Source organism: Neomonachus schauinslandi, chromosome 1 (genome assembly GCF_002201575.2).
Source record: "Neomonachus schauinslandi chromosome 1, ASM220157v2, whole genome shotgun sequence".
In the NCBI taxonomy this organism is placed as follows: domain Eukaryota; kingdom Metazoa; phylum Chordata; class Mammalia; order Carnivora; family Phocidae; genus Neomonachus; species Neomonachus schauinslandi.
The window spans coordinates 65756104-65774601 of NC_058403.1; the positions used below are offsets into that span (position 1 = coordinate 65756104).

Consider the following 18498-nt stretch of genomic DNA (forward strand, 5'->3'; position numbering starts at 1 on the left):
AAATCCAGCAACATCAGTGGAGGCCTTAGCTTATCAATGACCTCTTTAAAATGTGACCTCACAACTGAACACAGTCCTTCTCCAATATGGGAAAGTAAAGTTTTCTGTATCTTACACTAAGTGCTATAAAAATGAGACTCTAAGTCATGCCTTCCCCTCCTGCTACCCCTCAGCCTCTCTAAATGGAAATTCTAAGCCCATGTCAGTTGCAGTCATCATAACGAGATGGGATTTAGGCTTAGCTGAATTCATTTTGTCTCTCTTTTCTTTTAGAAAGCATCACAGACACTCTTTACATGATGTGGCTTCTAAAGACTCAAGGACCACCCATCTTACTAGTCTGCAATGGCAAAGGCAGAAATGGATATTCAAACCCCACAGCCTCTGTTCTGTTATTAATCACTCTGTAGACATGTTCCCCCAGTACAGAGAGTGAAAGTTCCAGGGGCCCCCAAACCACCAACACTCTTGTCTCTCCCCCTGGAGAAAAAGCAGAACTATGGCGTTTAATAGATGTTGTTTGATCTTCTTGGCAATTACCTGGTGCACTTCTGCCTATGGGCCTGACCAACGAGCCCAGAAGAAAGGGGACATTATCCTCGGGGGGCTCTTTCCTATTCATTTTGGAGTAGCAGCCAAAGATCAAGATCTAAAGTCAAGGCCGGAATCTGTGGAATGTATCAGGTAAGGAAAGGAGCCATGTGAAAGAGTCTCTTCTCTTCTGGTGGTTGTAGAAAAACTGTACCAAACCCAAAGTAATTTTTTCAAACTTGGTTCTCTCTTTTCAAAAATGGTGATTAGTAGTCATGCTGAAATTATTCCACCACCAGCCCTTTTTAAAAGAAATTTTTCAAATAGTAAAATGTCAAAAATGTTGAGTAAAAAAAATCCATGGCCTGTTGGGGGTATGTGTCCAGTCACTTGGTAACTGAATTGTCATTGTTCATCTGGCAGCAGTGTTGCTGAACGAAAGACTAAGTACCTAGAAGGAAATTTATTATAGGTCTTGCAAACCTAAGTAGTAAAATCTCCCATTTACCTTAAGTTCCCTAGGTGTTAAGGTCAGTAATACCTGAGTGTTGGCTGCCTCACTCTCACTATTTTTAAAAAAGGATTTTAAAGTCAAAAGAAACCTCAGTGGTTGGCATGATCCAGGCATCTTCAAAATGCAGCCCGCAGGATTGTGGAAGTCCTTCTTATAGAAGGCTGAAATCCTGCTGCTTAACACAGATACGCCTAACACGAATGAAGAAAACACAGAATCTATCTAAGTGTCTCACTGAACTCTCTCTTCAGCCATTGGAAGACAGCTAACACGTCCCACTGAATCACTTCTTTTCCAGGCCTGAGTCTCGGTTTTCTGAACAATTACTTCATGACATGATTTCTAGACCCCTCACCATTCTCATCGCCCTCCATCTAATGCTCCCTAATTTATCATGACTATGATACGGCATCTAGAATTAGGCACAATTCCTTCAAACAAGATCTGACTTCTGCAGAGTAGAATGGACTGTATATCACCTCCCATCACCAGGATATTGGAGACCATGACTGCGCCCCAAGTTTTTACCCAATTTCTAAGAGAAAATACCACTTTCTCTCTAAGACTTGCAATGTTCAGAAGGGATCCAGCATTTTTTTCCTGCTCTTCCTGATTGCTGTAAAATGAAAATGAAAACTACAATTGCACCAACAAAACTGACTTCTGTTCATGTTTCTAATGAAAGCTGGAAAATTAGATAACATTTTCACATTTTTCTCATGAATACAGAAAAACTAAGTACAGAATTTCAATTATGCTGATTATATCCCTCATATAACCCATGTGGACAAATATCCTTTTGTTGTGCTCTACTGGACAGAGTTGTGCGTGTGCTACGTATATATGTAAGATCAAGCAAAAAGCCCTGAAATACACTATATTTTAAATTATATTAAAGAAAGACAGCAAAAGCAGTATAAGTGTTTTATGTAAAGAAATATTCTATAATCTCTCTTAACTTTGCAGGTTTAAAACAAATAGCTAAACAAACAAACAAAAAAAGATGGAAACATAAAGAAAATGACTAGGAGAAAATGTCACATTAAAGTTAGGAACCTAAACAATGCAGTGGAGTATAGCAAACTGTATTCCTTACCTCCTGTCATTGAGTCACTGTAACCTACCAGGTGGAGAGGGAACCTGCAGAGTTATTCCATTTCTTCCTTTGGGCACTGATGCACTGATTCAGCACACTTATCTAGCCCTCACACTTATCTAGCCTAATTCTGGGAGACTGAAAACTATGTCACTGACCCTACTTCTCTTTGTTAAATTTGCTCAATATTTATTTAAAATAATGTTCTTTGAAAAGCAATACACGCTCATTTTTAAAAACAGAATACATAAATAAAGCAAAAGCTCACAATTTTAAAACGCATTGCTCCCCCACCCAGAAATAACCACTGTTTGTAAACAGCCCTCCTATATATGTTTGTTAGTTTATGAAGATGAGGCCCATCATTTCCCTTTCCCCTTTGACCTCCAGTAATGTCATAATCTAAATTTGTGACTCGGCCAACCTGAAGTTATTTTTAGGCTCCCACCTACTAAAATTCTAATCTTACTTATATTTTCCCTAATCCTTTCTTTAATCTCTGTATTATTTTTAATACTTCACATCAGCAACTTCAAACTCTTTGCTGGATGAAGCAGATACAAATTATTCATTCTATTACTAATAACAATCTTTGCTATCATCACTCCCTCTGTGTAAGGCACCATTCTGAGAATTTTGCATAATTATCTCATTTCACAGCCACCATATGAGGTAGGCACTGTGCCCATTTGACAGAGACAGACACATCATGAAACCAGAGTAACAGAACCATGATTCAAACCCAGCTTTGCCCAGTCCCTACTCTCAAGCGATTGACCAGAAAGCCTCCCATTTTCTTCCATTTCTTCTTTCTTCCAGGTACAATTTCCGTGGGTTTCGTTGGTTACAAGCAATGATATTTGCCATCGAGGAAATCAACAGCAGCCCAGCCCTTCTTCCCAACATGACACTGGGATACAGAATATTTGACACTTGCAACACCGTTTCTAAAGCCTTGGAGGCCACCCTGAGTTTTGTGGCACAGAATAAAATTGATTCTCTGAACCTTGACGAGTTCTGCAACTGCTCAGAGCATATCCCCTCTACCATCGCTGTGGTGGGAGCAACTGGCTCAGGCATCTCCACAGCAGTGGCAAACCTGCTGGGCCTCTTCTACATCCCCCAGGTACATGTGCCTTCTTAGATGGGGCAGCAGTGTAAGCAGGGATCAGGACTCAAAGGGCTGTTGTGCCCACTGTCCATACAGCTTGCTATTTTCCTACCTCTGGCTTTATATTAGCATAGAAGACCTTTCAATTAGTCGGGGCACTGTACCATGACCATTTGGGATTTCTGAGACCCCAACATCAACCATGTCAACTAAACCTTCAAGACTCTTCCAAAATTCTTTTAAACATACCATGTATAAAACTTTGTCTTTTTTATCAAAGTGTTCAGTTATTTATTTTTCATCCCCTTCCTTTAGTAAATGCCATTCTTCTGCCTTTACTAAAAGAAATGAGACCATGTGATGTAAATCCCACCTTTCAAACTCAAAATATCTGTCCCTAATCCTATTCCCTTAAAAGTCTACCTCTCTACCTTCTGGCTGAGAGTTTAGCTCAGGGGGAAGCACAGTGTACTTTCTCACAGAACAAGAACTTAATCATTGTCTTGCACATTCTAGAAATGGAAAATACTCTATTTCATTCAACAAATACTTATAGACCATATATGAATAAATAGTGTCCACTTTGCAGGAACTCAACCTCAGTGAGGAGATGTCTGTATTTTCAAATTCTAGAAAACAGTTCACTAAAACAAGTGCTATCATAAACATTTATTCAAGGTTGCATATTTCCCCCCATGAAGTAAACCTGTTTGCATGTTAATATTCATAGATTTATGACATCATTTTATAATAGTGAAAAATTGGAAACAACCTAAATGTCCACGGATGGGACAATCAGCTCAATTGTGAATGTCCTTTATAACAATTTTAAAATTCAATTATAAATGATAATTGATTTATCATTTTTGATGTTTAATATTTAAAATTTGTAAGAGTACCTTTCATAAATTCACATTTATATGTTGGGAGTCTCCATTTCTTTGGTGATAGACATTATCATTTTATATACATATGGCAACTAAAAAAAGTCTTGTCATCATTTCCCGAATCCTTACTTCAGGGAATTAAAGGTGTTTCCCATGGGGAAGCCCTGACTCTATAACTTTTTCGCAAAATGATCTAACAATGCCCTTATCAGTAAATGTGCTGGGCAATATGCAAATACACATCTTATAATTTTGGCATATTGTACAGGATTTTTTTTAAATACACAGTTAAAGTGAGTTTTTGTAGCCAATAGGCATAAGATGTAATTGCCACCAAGTAAATAAAGAACCCAAAGTAAAGGTGTTAATTCTTTGTGGTTTGGATGAAAGATGAGGTTGAGCTAAATTTGAATTATAAAAGTGAAGACTATAATAATTCTCAGTCAAAACAATGTCACGTGTATCTACAGCAGTGGTTCTCTGCTGTGACTGCGTGTTGGAATCATACAGGGAGCTTTAAAAATACCGATGCTTGGGTTTCACACCCCAGAGATCTGGGTTTAATTGATATGAGATGCAGCCTGGGTGGCAGGAGTTTTGGAAAGCTCCCGAGGTAATCCTAATTTGCAGCAGAGTTGGGAGTCACTGTTTTCTTGGGTGGGGGCAGAGGCCCAGCGGTATTTCTTATGCCACTCATGCCACCAAGTGGATGGAATAAGCAGACCAGCTAGAACAGTTGTGGTTAGAAGTTCTCTGAATCATTCATGAAATTCTCCGCTCTCACAATAAAAAAAGTTTTGTGTGCTTTTGAGGGTTTTTTGTTTTGTTCTGTTCTGTTTTGTTTTTTGGTGGGGAGAACAGGTAATGAAGTAGTACTTATCCCCATTTTTATGGTTTCTTTTTAAAAACTGGACAAATATTATAAATGCATTTTAAGAGAAACATATCCATAGTAGATATATTTGTTTGTAATGTTAATCCTTTTAAAGTGCTTTTCAGCCCACTTTTCAAAAGAAGAAGTAAGCAATAATTGATGAATTTACAAAATGTCTGAGTAGGTTTTTCATTTGCAAACATCTGATTCAGAAGCCTGCTGTTTGGGTCTGCAAGTAGAGCTCTGTAAAAACAATAACATCTCAACAAATTACTTAATCTAACTACCTACGCCTCATGAACTCTCATAACAGCAAGAAGGGGCTTATTCTGATAAAAGAAAAAATTGTCAATTTCATATTATGACTTCCAAAACCAAAGCTCTTATCAGAAAAATCATGCCCCCTTAGCAAAGTTGGCCCTGGTGGGTTTTTTTGTTTTGTTTTGTTTTGTTTTGTTTTTTAGAGGCGGTGGAGAGGGGAGGGTAGAGGGAGAGGGTGAGAGAGAATCTTAAGCAGGTTCCATGGCCAGCATGGAGCCCGATGCAGGGCAAGATCTCACAACATTGAGATCATGACCTGAGCCAAAATCAAGAGTCACACGTTCAACTGAGCCCACCCAGGTGCCCTGGTCCTGAACTTTCATACACCAATGTCTTTCATATTTTTGATGTAGAAACTATTCATTGGTAAGAAGGAATATATTGGAAAATTCAGGGAGGGCACATGATGTGATGAGCACTGGGTGTTACATGCAACTAATGAATCATTGAACACTACATCAAAAACTAATGGTGCTATATGTTGGCTAATTGAATTTAAATTTTAAAAAAAGATCTAAAAAAGGAAAATTCATTTTAAAACATTGAACACAGAAAACTATTTCAACTGGTGAGAAATATTAAAAGGACATTCCCCCCAATTTTTTCAACTTGGTTTCCTTTAAAATCTCTCTAGAAAACTGGAGAACAAGAGATATTAAACACTCTGGCATTACCAAGAGAGGGAACAACTGGAGACTGGGAGAGAGAAATTAGGCAGAATAGGAAAGAGGACCCTTGGGGCTCCTCTGAAGAGCCTTGGGTTTATAACCCACAGGGAACCTCATTCCTTCCAGAAGTAAGTCATGGACAAAGTGTTCGTCATAGTGAAGGGGAAGCTAAAACATTTAGGTCAGAACCCGGACCTAACAGGAAAAAGATGTGTACATGGATATATTATAACCAATGAGGCAGCACAGAGGAAGTTAGGAGCGACTATGGAACAGTGTATAAAGACTCTCCTTGAAAGTATAAGTAGATTCCACTATTGTTGGGTTGACTTTATGGCCAGACCCATTTCTGAAGGTAGCATTGTGAAGAATCACCCACTGGGAATTATGGTGCTCCCTGAATGACAGATGCTTGAGTGCTCACACCCACCCTGGAGATAACAGATTCTGGCTGTCTTCACCCTTTCATCCCAACTGCCATGAACAGCATGTTTGATAAATAAAATTCATGAATGCTCAAAAAACCACCTCCGCACAGCCTCCCTCAGTGGTACCTCACTCACTCATTCATCCTGTGTTCTTTCCAGGTCAGCTATGCCTCCTCCAGCAGACTCCTCAGCAACAAGAATCAGTTCAAGTCATTCCTCCGTACCATCCCCAATGATGAACACCAGGCCACCGCCATGGCAGACATTATTGAGTATTTCCGCTGGAACTGGGTGGGCACAATTGCAGCTGATGATGACTACGGACGGCCAGGGATTGAGAAGTTTCGCGAGGAAGCAGAGGAGAGGGACATCTGCATTGACTTCAGTGAACTCATCTCCCAGTATTCTGATGAGGAAGAGATCCAGCAAGTGGTGGAGGTGATCCAGAATTCCACAGCCAAAGTCATTGTTGTTTTCTCCAGTGGCCCAGACCTCGAACCCCTCATCAAGGAGATCGTCCGGCGCAATATCACAGGGAGGATCTGGCTGGCCAGTGAGGCTTGGGCCAGTTCTTCCTTGATTGCTATGCCCGAGTACTTCCATGTGGTTGGAGGCACCATTGGATTCGCTCTGAAGGCTGGGCAGATCCCAGGTTTCCGGGAATTCCTGCAGAAAGTCCATCCCAGGAAGTCTATCCACAATGGTTTTGCCAAGGAGTTTTGGGAAGAAACATTTAACTGCCACCTCCAAGAAGGTGCTAAAGGGCCTTTGTCCATGGACACTTTCCTGAGAGGTCACGAAGAAGGTGGTGGCAGGATAAGCAACAGCTCCACTGCCTTCCGACCTCTTTGTACAGGGGATGAGAACATCAGCAGCGTGGAGACCCCTTATATGGATTATACACACTTACGAATTTCCTACAATGTCTACTTAGCGGTCTATTCCATTGCTCATGCCCTGCAAGATATATACACATGCTTACCTGGAAGAGGGCTCTTCACCAACGGTTCCTGTGCAGATATCAAGAAGGTTGAGGCTTGGCAGGTACATCCTTCACTTAGATAGCAGTTCACTGTGTATTTTGGCAGAGTTGGGCGGATTCAGGCAAGACAGATAAAGTGGTACCTCAAAAAGGCAGTATCTAAATGACATTGCTATACATAGCTTTGGATTCAAATTGCCTTTTCAAACATCTGAGCAACTGACTTCTGCAAAATTAATAGTCATTTAATTTGATTATCTGTTTAAAGCCTTGGATCTTTAGCCCAGTGGTTCAGAATACCTAGAGTATGGCCCCTAAAAGCTTTTAAATATCCTGGAACAGATTTAATACTGTGTGGAGTATTTTTACAATGCTTAAATTACAGATATTGTTCCCTTATAACAAGTATTTGTTGAGTACCTATTATATTCCATGCACTAAGGGGCATAAAACTAGTGTTATTGTGTTTAGCCACTATTACCATAATATTATTTACAATATAATGTGCTGGACCATCCAGTAAGCCAACTAAGCTTAAGACACTAGCAAATCAAGGGCATAGGAAAAAAAAAAAAAAAACTCTTCTTAAAAAGATTTGATATTGGATATTTCAAAAAGAAATACTGAAGTAGTTATCATAGAAAATGATTAGATGAAGGTGGAACTCCTACCCTCATTTTATGGTTTAGTCTTATTTTGTATTTTTGATTTGAATTACACATAAAAGAGACATCATAATCTTTTTCATTTCATAGAACTTCTGAAGATAAAAGTCTGCCTGACTTAAATCCTACATAGCTGTCCATGTCTTGCATACCATCATTTTTCAACCAAACCTTGTTTTACACTCCCTTTGTATTTTCCTCAGTTCTAGACTGACCTATCAGAGAGTGCATGGTCGTTAGGGAGAGGGGAAGGGCACATTCCTGAACATGAGTTGAATGACCCAGCTTCCAGCTTCAGCTCCAGCTTCCCCATATACTAGCTGCATCATCCCTGGCAAGCCACTGCTTTGAGCCAGTCTCTTCATCTGTAAAATGGCCCTAATATCTAGCCTACTTTTTCACCCAAGGTTCTTTTGAAGATGAAATGTGATGACATACGTGAAAGCAATTTATAAATTTTCAAGCTTTAAATAGATGGGGATTATTATAGTAGTATTTCAATATGCCTCTAATTAAGCTATCAGTTAGGTTAACAAATGGTAACTACAACAACTGTGTATGTAGAAGCCAACTACCACAGACCCTTGGGAAAAGATACCAAGAAACAAAGAACGTACAACCTATGTCAGTCATTTTAGAGACTCTCATGGGATCAGGAGTGACTGCCTAGGGTGGTACAATGAGCCAGGACCACAAGTACTTCTTAACCCTTCTTGTGTAGAGAAAATCTCATTCAGATGTCATTGTTGGCTAAAGCTTCTCATCTCTATGAGGTACTTAAAGTTTCTTTCCTTGCACTGCACCACCCCCTTCCTGCACCCTAGCAAAAAACAAAGGTGGGGGGGAGTTCCAATGATAGTCAGAAACAAAAAAGACTTCAGGAGCCATAATGATAAAGAGTGGTTTTAAGAGGGAGGGATAAAAGGACAATATTTTAGTAAATACTGTTGTCTTTCCTCCCTTTCCTTCCATGTCCCCTGAAAGGAAGACTCCAGCTCTTGAAAAGCCTACAGGATGAGGGTGAGGTTGAAGGGGAAAGAGGCTTCCAGTACATAATTTGACAGTTCTGTTCTTCAGTGGCTGCTCTCCAAACAAGGAAGTAAGATCCAGATGGTCAAGACCAAAGCTTGGGCATACGTGAAAAAGGCTGTAAGAAGGAGGCTATAGTCAAGACTGGGACTTTTAGTTCCATACGGTGGAAAACCCAAACCAAATTGGCATAAGCAGAAGAAACTCGTATTATTAGCAGCTCATAATATTGAAAATTGGAGAAGTATTCCAGATACAAGTAGATGCTTTCATCTCCATCTCTGTTCTTTATTCCTCATGGTTAGTAGTTTTCAGCCTCTATAGTAGCTTCAGGCTCATAAAATCTTTACTGTTAGGCTCTTACTTCCCATGATCTCCTGTAAAAGTCCCAGAAACCACATTGATTGACCAGTCCAGGATCACATATCCATCCCTGAAGCTAGGAGTGGAGGAATCCTTTCAAACTATATAGACTGAGAGTAAGAAGGGGAGTGGATCCCCAAAGGGAAATCAGGATGCTGTTACCAAAAGGAGGAAAAAAGAGAGGCAAAGCAGGCAAAATTAAGATCCAACACAGACACCTCAGCTGACAGGTTAAGTACAGGTTAAGATGTGCCATCCTGGCTCACACACAGTCTGGCACAAGTCCTCCAGGAGAGGAGACAGATAGGAAGATAGGGTCACAGCTCTAGGGAGGAATAACATGTAGTCATTGGCCAAAACGTCCTGTGTACTTGCTGTAAGTCTCCTTTAAGCCTTGTCTCTATCCATCAGGAGATGGACCAACAATTATTCACTCTCATTATGAAGACCTACGTGGAAACCTATCACCTTACATTATATATAATCTAATCCAAAGATCTCAGCCTGGAATTCCACCCCCATCTCTCTCAAGTCCCCTTTAAGCCAACCTGCCTAACACCTCCCCCACAAAAGCATCTATGAGATTTTGGCATAGTATTTTTGCTTAGATCATATCCCACACCTGAAAGGCCATCAATTTTTGTTTCCTGTATCCACTGTCTACCACAAAGTTTTAACTCTTTCTCAAAACTGACTTTCTCCTAGAAGTCTTTGCAAGTCATACTCCCACACACACTTTTTATGGCCACTCTTTCTTCCTCATTTTTGCCATTTACATACTCAACTTAAGCTTCCGTAACTCTTCAGTTGACTGAAATAGGTTCCTATTAATTAAACTTCTGGTTAAATTAGGTCAATCACAAGTTTTTTCTTTTGTTGACCTTTGCTCCCCCTAAAATTTGTCCATCAATTCATATGCCTTAAAGTATCACTAACAGATAATTTATGAGCACACAACACACAATTCCCTCCTGACCTCCTCAGAGAACCCAAGTCCTTCTCACTGCTCCTTAGCTCTCTCTTCACTCTGACTCCTCCACTGTACTGTTCAGCACTATTCCAGAACATTTGACACCTGAGTATGTGTAGAATAAATGAAAGAAAGAATCGAAATCTAGTTGATTGGGCCTGACAACTAGAGTCCTTGCAGGAAAGTGTTCAACCCAACAACCCATCCTTGAATCAATCACTCTGGTCCAAGTACTCTAGACTCTGATTAGATAAGCCTGTGTCACATGCCCAACAATCAAATTTGTATGGAACCTCACGTAAGGAAGTGTGGAACCACCTTCTTCCTTCTCTCAGGATGATTGTACATAAGGCATGCTTCCTACTTTCCCCTACCTTATACCAACCACTCACTAGTCAAAAAATGGTATGCATGATGACAGAACCATGGTGGTAACAGAAGTCAGATGGAATTGATCTTTCCAGGAATTGCTAGTACTGTTGGGATTTGGAGAGAGGGGTGAATTGGGGTGAAAACCAGAAGAGATGGAGGGTAGATAAGGAAATATGGTTGAGGTTAGAGAAGGGAATTAGTCCTGGATCTTCCCAACACTCTTAGTACAAGAAGTGGGCAAGAAATAATAGTCTCCTTACCTGTGTAAACCATCCCTCATTCACCCCTGTGTGGATGGGGTGCTTTGTACCTCCCATCACATTTTCCCTCTGTGCTATGATGCCATGTGTAAGAGTTGGAAATCCTAGACAACAGTGGGGGGTTTCTAGTCTCTTCTAATCTTTGGTTTATTTCAATTAAACATTAGAGTATGTGCCAAGAGGTGGTTCCCATTTACGCTTATAATGAGCAACAGTTTGACTTTAAAATCCTTTGGAGGAAATACCCTAAAAGGCCACAAGATGGAAATAGTACCACATAAAACACAGTATGCGACCATCTCAGTGTGTGCACGTTGTAAGTACCTGTCCCTCTTTTACTACATCTTTCGCAGTATTTAGTTTTCTTCATGAGCTAGTTTCTGTCTGTATATTATCTTTTATGTTTAAGTCTTTCCATTATCCGTTTTCCTTTCTCTTCCCCTTCATTTATTCTTATTTTTCTCACATTTCTCCCCAAGTAAAATAGTTTAGAGGCATATTATACTGGATTGTAATTTCAAGTAAGATTTTATATTTTCTTTTTTTAACAGAACTATTAGTGCCTTCTTTTAAAATTCCAAAAGAAGAGTGTTCTCTCTGGGGAAAATATTTAAACTATTTTGTAATGTATGTTGTTCTTTTGTGGGTCAATGATTATCAATTTAAAGATTCCCTATCATTGCTTTTAAGGGTGAAACAGTTTCCATCCCAACCTTCCCTGTTATGCAAGGTATTAATGTAGAAAATTAAGTGTTCAAAGGCAAAACTTGAAAGTCAACATGCCAAAAGAAACATTAAAAATATCTAAAAAGATGACTTAAAGATATGACTTAGAAAACAAATAATTGATTATTAATGGACAAGGTATAAATTTTGACTAGAAAAATTCAATACTCATGATTTTATTTATATACCTGCTGTGAGGGTGAAACAGAACAATACTACACAGGTTAGGATTTGAAGTAAGGATGAAAACAAATGATATCATCTGAGATGGGCCTTGAAGGATGGACAGACAAGATTTTTGGAAAAGGTCTATTCCTTGGAGAAAATGTCAAATGCAAAGGCAAATACACAACAATGTAGGTAAACCCCCAAAACATCATGCTGAGCGAAAAAATCCAGACTTAAAAAAAAAAGTCATACTCTTTTATTACTACACTTATGTGATATCCTTTCTCTAATGATAGAAGGAAAACAGATCCACTTAGTCTAATGGTGGAAAGAAAACAGATCCACAGTAGCCTAGGGTTCCAAGTCGGGGTGGGGACTAACTTGGAAGGGACATCTGGGAACATTTTGGGATGATAGTAGTGGTGGTTACACAGGCATATTTTCCAAAACTCAGAACTATCCTCTTAAAATAGGCATATTTTACCCTATGTAAACTATACTTCAATATAGTTGATTAAAAATATAGAACAATGAAAAGTCCCTGGAGTGGGAAAGTTCAGGCCATGCATGGCGACAGATGTTGTTCAGTATGGACCAGTTTTCTGATTAAGGTCTCTTGTGTTGCCACAAGCATTATACCATGTCTCCATGATCCCATTTTAAAAATAAGCCCATAATCTCAACCTAAATATTACACTAGTTAACCTGTTGTAACTAGCAACAGACAATGTAATAGGTAGACGTCTAGTCTGACTCCTACACCTGAGTAGATAGTATATAGTGTAATGGTTGACAGCTTGGACCCTAGAGCCAAACTAACTAGATCTAAATCCCAATTGCTACTTAACAGCTGTATGACCTTGGGCAGTCACTTAATGGGCCTGTGCCTCACCTTCCTCACCTGAAAAGTGGAGATAATGAAATGTATAAATTCATTATAAGGATGACATTAGTTAATATGTGTAAAGTGCTTAGGATACTGTCTATACATAATAAGTGCTCAATAAATATTAGTCTTGAGTATTATTCTTTTGTAGGTGAGGAAAGAAACTTTTTAAAAAAATCTCTTTTGGCATTTTTGATTGTCTTCTCACCCAAAGAAGCCAAAATGATTTGCCCAAAGTCATATATCTAGCCAGTATGAAAGCCCACATCTGCCCCAGGCAGTCTGTTCCCCTGATAACACCAAGATTACTGTTAAGAGAACCACGTACCCAATTGTCCCTCTGGGCATATGCTTTCTAGCTCCTAAGCCGCTGCTGGGTCAGCCAATGGTTTCACAGTGAAGAAAGTGGTCCCTACCTTCAACCTGGGTGATCACCTGAGGAAACCAACCATCCTGAAACTGATTCATATATAGACACAAAGACAAAGTACAGTGTGCAAATAAGAGTGGACACAACTGACCAAATTAGAGTATACCAAACATCCCTCCGTCCATCTTGAATATAATTGTATCTCTTGTCACTAAAAGTGCCTGTTTGGCCCATATTAGGCACTTAATAAATACTTGTTGAATGAAAAAAGAAAGAGAGAGAATGGGACAATCATAAATACTGAGAGAAGGCAGGGGTTAAGTGGGTAACAACAAAACAGTACAGAGACATAGGCACAGATAAAAGAGAAGGTGAGTGCTCTGAAAGAAGTCAGCAGAAAACGCTCGTGTAAAAAAGACCCACAATAATTCTGACTTCAGGGGTGCTCAGTCAGTTAAGCATCTGCCTTCAGCTCAGGTCATGATCCCAGGTCCTGGGATTGAGCGCCATGTCGGGCTCTCTGCTCAGTGGGGAGCCTGCTTCTCCTTCTCCCTCTGCCTACCATTCTGCCTACTTGTGCTCTCTCTCTCTCTCTGTCAAATAAATAATAAAATCTTTAAAAAAATTCTGACTTCATAAATTTGGGCTGAAACTTACCTCCTCATTATCAATGAGATAAATGATGGGGAAAATACCACTTCAATAAGTATTTTAAGAGTATAAAAAAAAAGCGTAAATAGGATTATTGAGACATGAAGATACGGAAACCATTAAATTTTATTCTTATTTTTAATTGACACAGGCTTCCTAAGAATCTGATCAGGAACAATTTTTAGCCTAATTTGTACCAATGAATATTCCTAAAAGGAGGAAAGAAACTTTTTAAAAAAATCTCTTCTGGCATTTTTGGTTGTCTCTCTATTAAGGGACTGTCAGCCCTACATTCAGGTGTTGGCTGCTCCCCTCGCCTTCTGGCATACTCTGTCATCAGTCTTACATGGAGCAGTTGTTTGCGGGACTGACCCTTGTCTTCAGGACACTCCCAGCTGTTACACCAACATTACTACATTATGGTGATTCCAACTTTCTTTTTCCTCAAGAAAGTGGTGGAAGTTTTTGAATCCATTTTTCCCATGTTTTGAATGTTTACTTAGAATTAAATATATGCCTGTAACCAAAAACATGACATGCAAAATATAATACCTAGCTGCAGCTTTCTAAAAAGACCACAAAAGACATATTCCCCCATGGGGGGAAAAAAAAGGATCTTTTCCCTCTATGAAGAGGTTGACATTTGATTCTCTGAAAACTATAATTCTTCTAATACGACTTCCCTACCACTCTTTTTTTTTTAATATTTTTTTAATTTATTTATTTGAGAGAGAGAGCATGAGAGGGGGGAGGGTCAGAGGGCAAAGCAGACCCCCCGCTGAGCAGGGAGCCCGATGCAGGACTCGATCCCGGGACTCGATCCCGGGACTCCAGGATCATGACCTGAGCCGAAGGCAGTCGCTTAACCAACTGAGCCACCCAGGCGCCCCTTCCCTACCACTCTTAAGTAAAATCTTCTAGCACATTTTAAAACAAATTCTAGTATTTCCCTATTCACTTGTGTGCAATTTTTTGTTTGCTTCTTTAAATCTGGAATGTTTTTCTTTTTAATTCAGAATGTAAGAACTTAAGTTACAGTTATATCTCAAAGGGAAAAATGTGTTGGCCCTTTATCCTGTAGTATAATTTTAAGTATTTTGCTTTTAAAAAACAGGTTTAAGTTACAACTGATTATATAAAAGCCTTAATTTTTATGGTCTTCAATGAAGTTTTTCAAAAAGTGAATCCTAAGTCTTTTCACCTTATTTGAAAGTTCTTTTGTTTGTTTATTTGGTTTTGTTTGTGTATAGAACTTAGAACTTCATCTTTTCAGTCTGAATCAGCTGAATTCAGCCCAACTGTACTGGCTAGAACCTCCATTCTGTAGCAACAGTGTATAGCCACAGTGAGAATAGACATTCTTGTCTTGATCCTGATCTTGGGGGAAAAACATTCAGTCTCTCACCACTAAGCATAATGTTAACTGTAGGGTTTTCATAGATGTCCTTTATAGGATTCAGAAAGTTCCTTTTTACTCCTAGATTATGGAGAGTTTTTATCAGGAATGGAGATTGAATGTTATCAACTACTTTTTCTCTATTTATTGAGATGATCATATGGTTTCCCTTTTGTAGTATGTTAATGTAGCTGAATGTTAAACCAACCTTGCAGGGCGCCTGGGTGGCTCAGTTGATTAAATGACTGCCTTCGGCTCAGGTCATGATCCCGGAGTCCTCGGATCGAGTCCCACATCCAGCTCCCGGCTCAGCGGGGAGCCTGCTTCTCCCTCTGACCCTCTCCCTTCTCATGCTGTTTCTCTCTCTCTCTCAAATAAACAAATAAAATCTTTAAAAAATAAAAAAATAAAAAAAATAAACCAACCTTGCATTCCTATGATAAACTCTACTTGGTCACAGTGTAACCTTCTTGTAGACAGTTAACATTCGTTTAGGAAATTTTGCTTCTATGTTCTGGTTTTGGTATCTGAGTAATACTGGCTTCAAAGAATGAGTTAGCAAATACTGCCTCCTTTTCAATGTTCTGAAAGAGTTTGTGTGGAATTGGTATTACTTCATCCTTAAATAAGTGGCAGAATTTGTCAGTAAAGCCAGCTTGGCCCAGTTTTCTTTGTGGGAAAATTCTGAGCTGCAAATTATTTCTTTAATACTTACAGGCCTGGGGTACCTGGGTGGTTCAGTCATTTAAGCATCTGACTCTTGATTTTGGCTCAGGTCATGATCTCCGGGTTGTGAGATTAAGCCCTGTGTCAGGCTCCCACTGGGTGTGGAGCCTGCTTAAGTTCTCTCCCTCTCCCTCCCTCTCTGTCCCTCCCCCACAGCTCTCCATAGGCACACACACACTCGCTCTCTCTCAAAAAAAAAAAAAAAAAAATACAGGGCTATTCTAGTTACCTTTGAAGACAGCTTTGATAGTTTGTGTCTTTCAAAGACTGTGTCTAAGTTGTCAAATTTGTTGGCATAAATTTGTTTAGGATATTGTTTATTAAATTATTTATAACATTCTCAGACTATCCTTATAATGTCTGAAAGATCTTTAGTGATGTCACTTCTCTCATTCCTTTTTTGGAAATATGCATCTTTTCCTTTTTTTCTGATCAATCTGGGGAGAGATCCACTGATTTTATTGATCTTCCCAAAGAACCAGCTTTTGTTTTAGTGACTTTCTATTTTTCTGTTTTCTATTTCACTGATTTTTGCTCTGATCTTTATTATTTCCTTTCTCCTGCTTTATTTGAATTTACTTTGCTCTTCTTTTTCTAGTTTCTTAACTTAGAAAGTGGGTCATTGATTTGAGAACTTTAGTAATTTTAGTGTTACAAATTTCCCTCTAAATGTTGCATTAGCTGTATCCCCTAAATTTTTATATGTTATGTTTTCATTTTCACTTAATTCAAAATACATTCTAACTTTCCTTTTCACTCCTTCTTTAACCTATAGGTTATTTAGAAGTGTGTTACTGGTTTCCAAGTACCTGGAGATTTTCCAAATATCTTTCTGTTATTCATTTCTATTTTAAATCCTCTGGAGTCAAAAAACATACTTTGTATGAATATTTTTAAATTTATGGAAACTTGTTTTATGATCCAGAATATGGTTTACCTTGGTAAATATTCTATGTGCCCTTGAATAGAATGTGTATTCTATTGAGTTGAGTGTTCTATAAATAGCAATTAAGTCAATTCTATTGATCAAGTATCATTCAGGTCTTTTATATCTTTATTGATTTTCTACTTACTTGCTCTTTTAACTAATACAGAAACCATGTTGACCTTGTTTTTCTTATTTATCCTCAGACTGGTGAAAACCTCATCATGGTTTGACATTACCTCACAAATCCAACAGTATTAGTTAATGCCCACAGTATTAACCAAACATTCAACATAGTTTGAGTATCCATTAAAATTCAGGCCCTCTACAAATCATTGGGGATACAGAAAGGAATAAATCTTCTTTAGAGGAAATTTGTCTAATCTTAGGTATAAAATTTCTAGCCACAAAGATTCTGGGTGCTTCCTCTTCTGGATAAGATATTTGTACTGCTCTTACTTTCTGCCTATCCTTATCTCCCTGTCCCATTTGAGGCTAGAACTGCTGTCTCATTAGTAAATTCTCAACACCAAGTATGTTCAAGGTTACCTTGTTGTCAAGGTCTCTACAACTGCTAAATATCAGCTCCACCAATGAAGTCATATTTGGATATTTGAAATCCCTTTCCATACCTCCTTTTTTAAACAGCTTTATTGAGATATAATTCACATACCATACAGTTCACCTATTAAAGTGGTTTTTGATATTATTTGCAGAGCTGTGCAACCATAATCACAATCAATTTAGAACATTTTTACCACATCAAAAAGAAACTTCATACCCTTTAGGTATCACTCCTTCCCCCCCTTACCCCCCCATTACTAAATAACAACAAATCTACTTTCTGTCTTATATATTTGGATATTTCTGGACATTTCATATAAATGGAATCATAAAATATGTGGTCTGTGTGACTGACTTCTTCCACTTAGCGTGTTTTCAAGGTTCATCCATGTTGAGCATGTATCAGTACTTCATTCCTTTTTATGGCTGAATAGTATACCATTATATGGATATAACACTTTGTTTATCCATTAATCCAATTGATGGACATTAAGCTTGTTCCCACTTTTTGATTATTATGAATAATGCTACTATAAATATTTGTGTTCAAGTTTTTTTAATTCAATTATCCAACATATAGTACATCACTAGTTTCAGATGTAGTGTTAAATGATTCATCAGTTGCATATAACACCCAGTGCTCATCACATCACACGCCCTTCTTAATGCCCATCACCCAGTTACCCCATCTCCCACCCACCTCCCCTTCTGCAACCATCAGTTTGTTTCTCAGAGTCAAGAGTCTCTCGTGGTTTGTCTCTGTCTCTCTGATTTCTTCCCAGTTTTCCTTCCCTTCCCCTATGATCCTCTGCACTATTTCTTGTATTCCACATACGAGTGAAACCGTATGATGATTATCTTTCTCTGCTTGACTTATTTCACTTAGCATAATACCCTCCAGTTCCATCCAGGTCAGTGTAAATAGTAGGTATTCATCCTTTCTGATGGCTGAGTAATATTCCATTGTATATATAAACCACATCTGTTCATCTGTTGAAGGACATTTTGGCTCTTG

General features: G+C 38.7%; 1 protein-coding gene across 2 annotated transcripts in view; it reads left to right on the top strand.

Moving 5' to 3' along the window:
* The first annotated feature begins 499 nt into the window (after positions 1-499).
* The window catches only part of CASR (calcium sensing receptor), a 28748-nt gene continuing 10749 nt past the window's right edge, over positions 500-18498 (top strand). For both annotated transcript variants that reach the window (XM_021692480.1, XM_021692481.1), the window contains exons 1-3: positions 500-684; positions 2961-3267; positions 6590-7474. In XM_021692480.1, coding sequence (XP_021548155.1) covers positions 500-684; positions 2961-3267; positions 6590-7474 — 1377 coding nt within the window. The remainder of the gene's footprint in view (positions 685-2960; positions 3268-6589; positions 7475-18498) is intronic.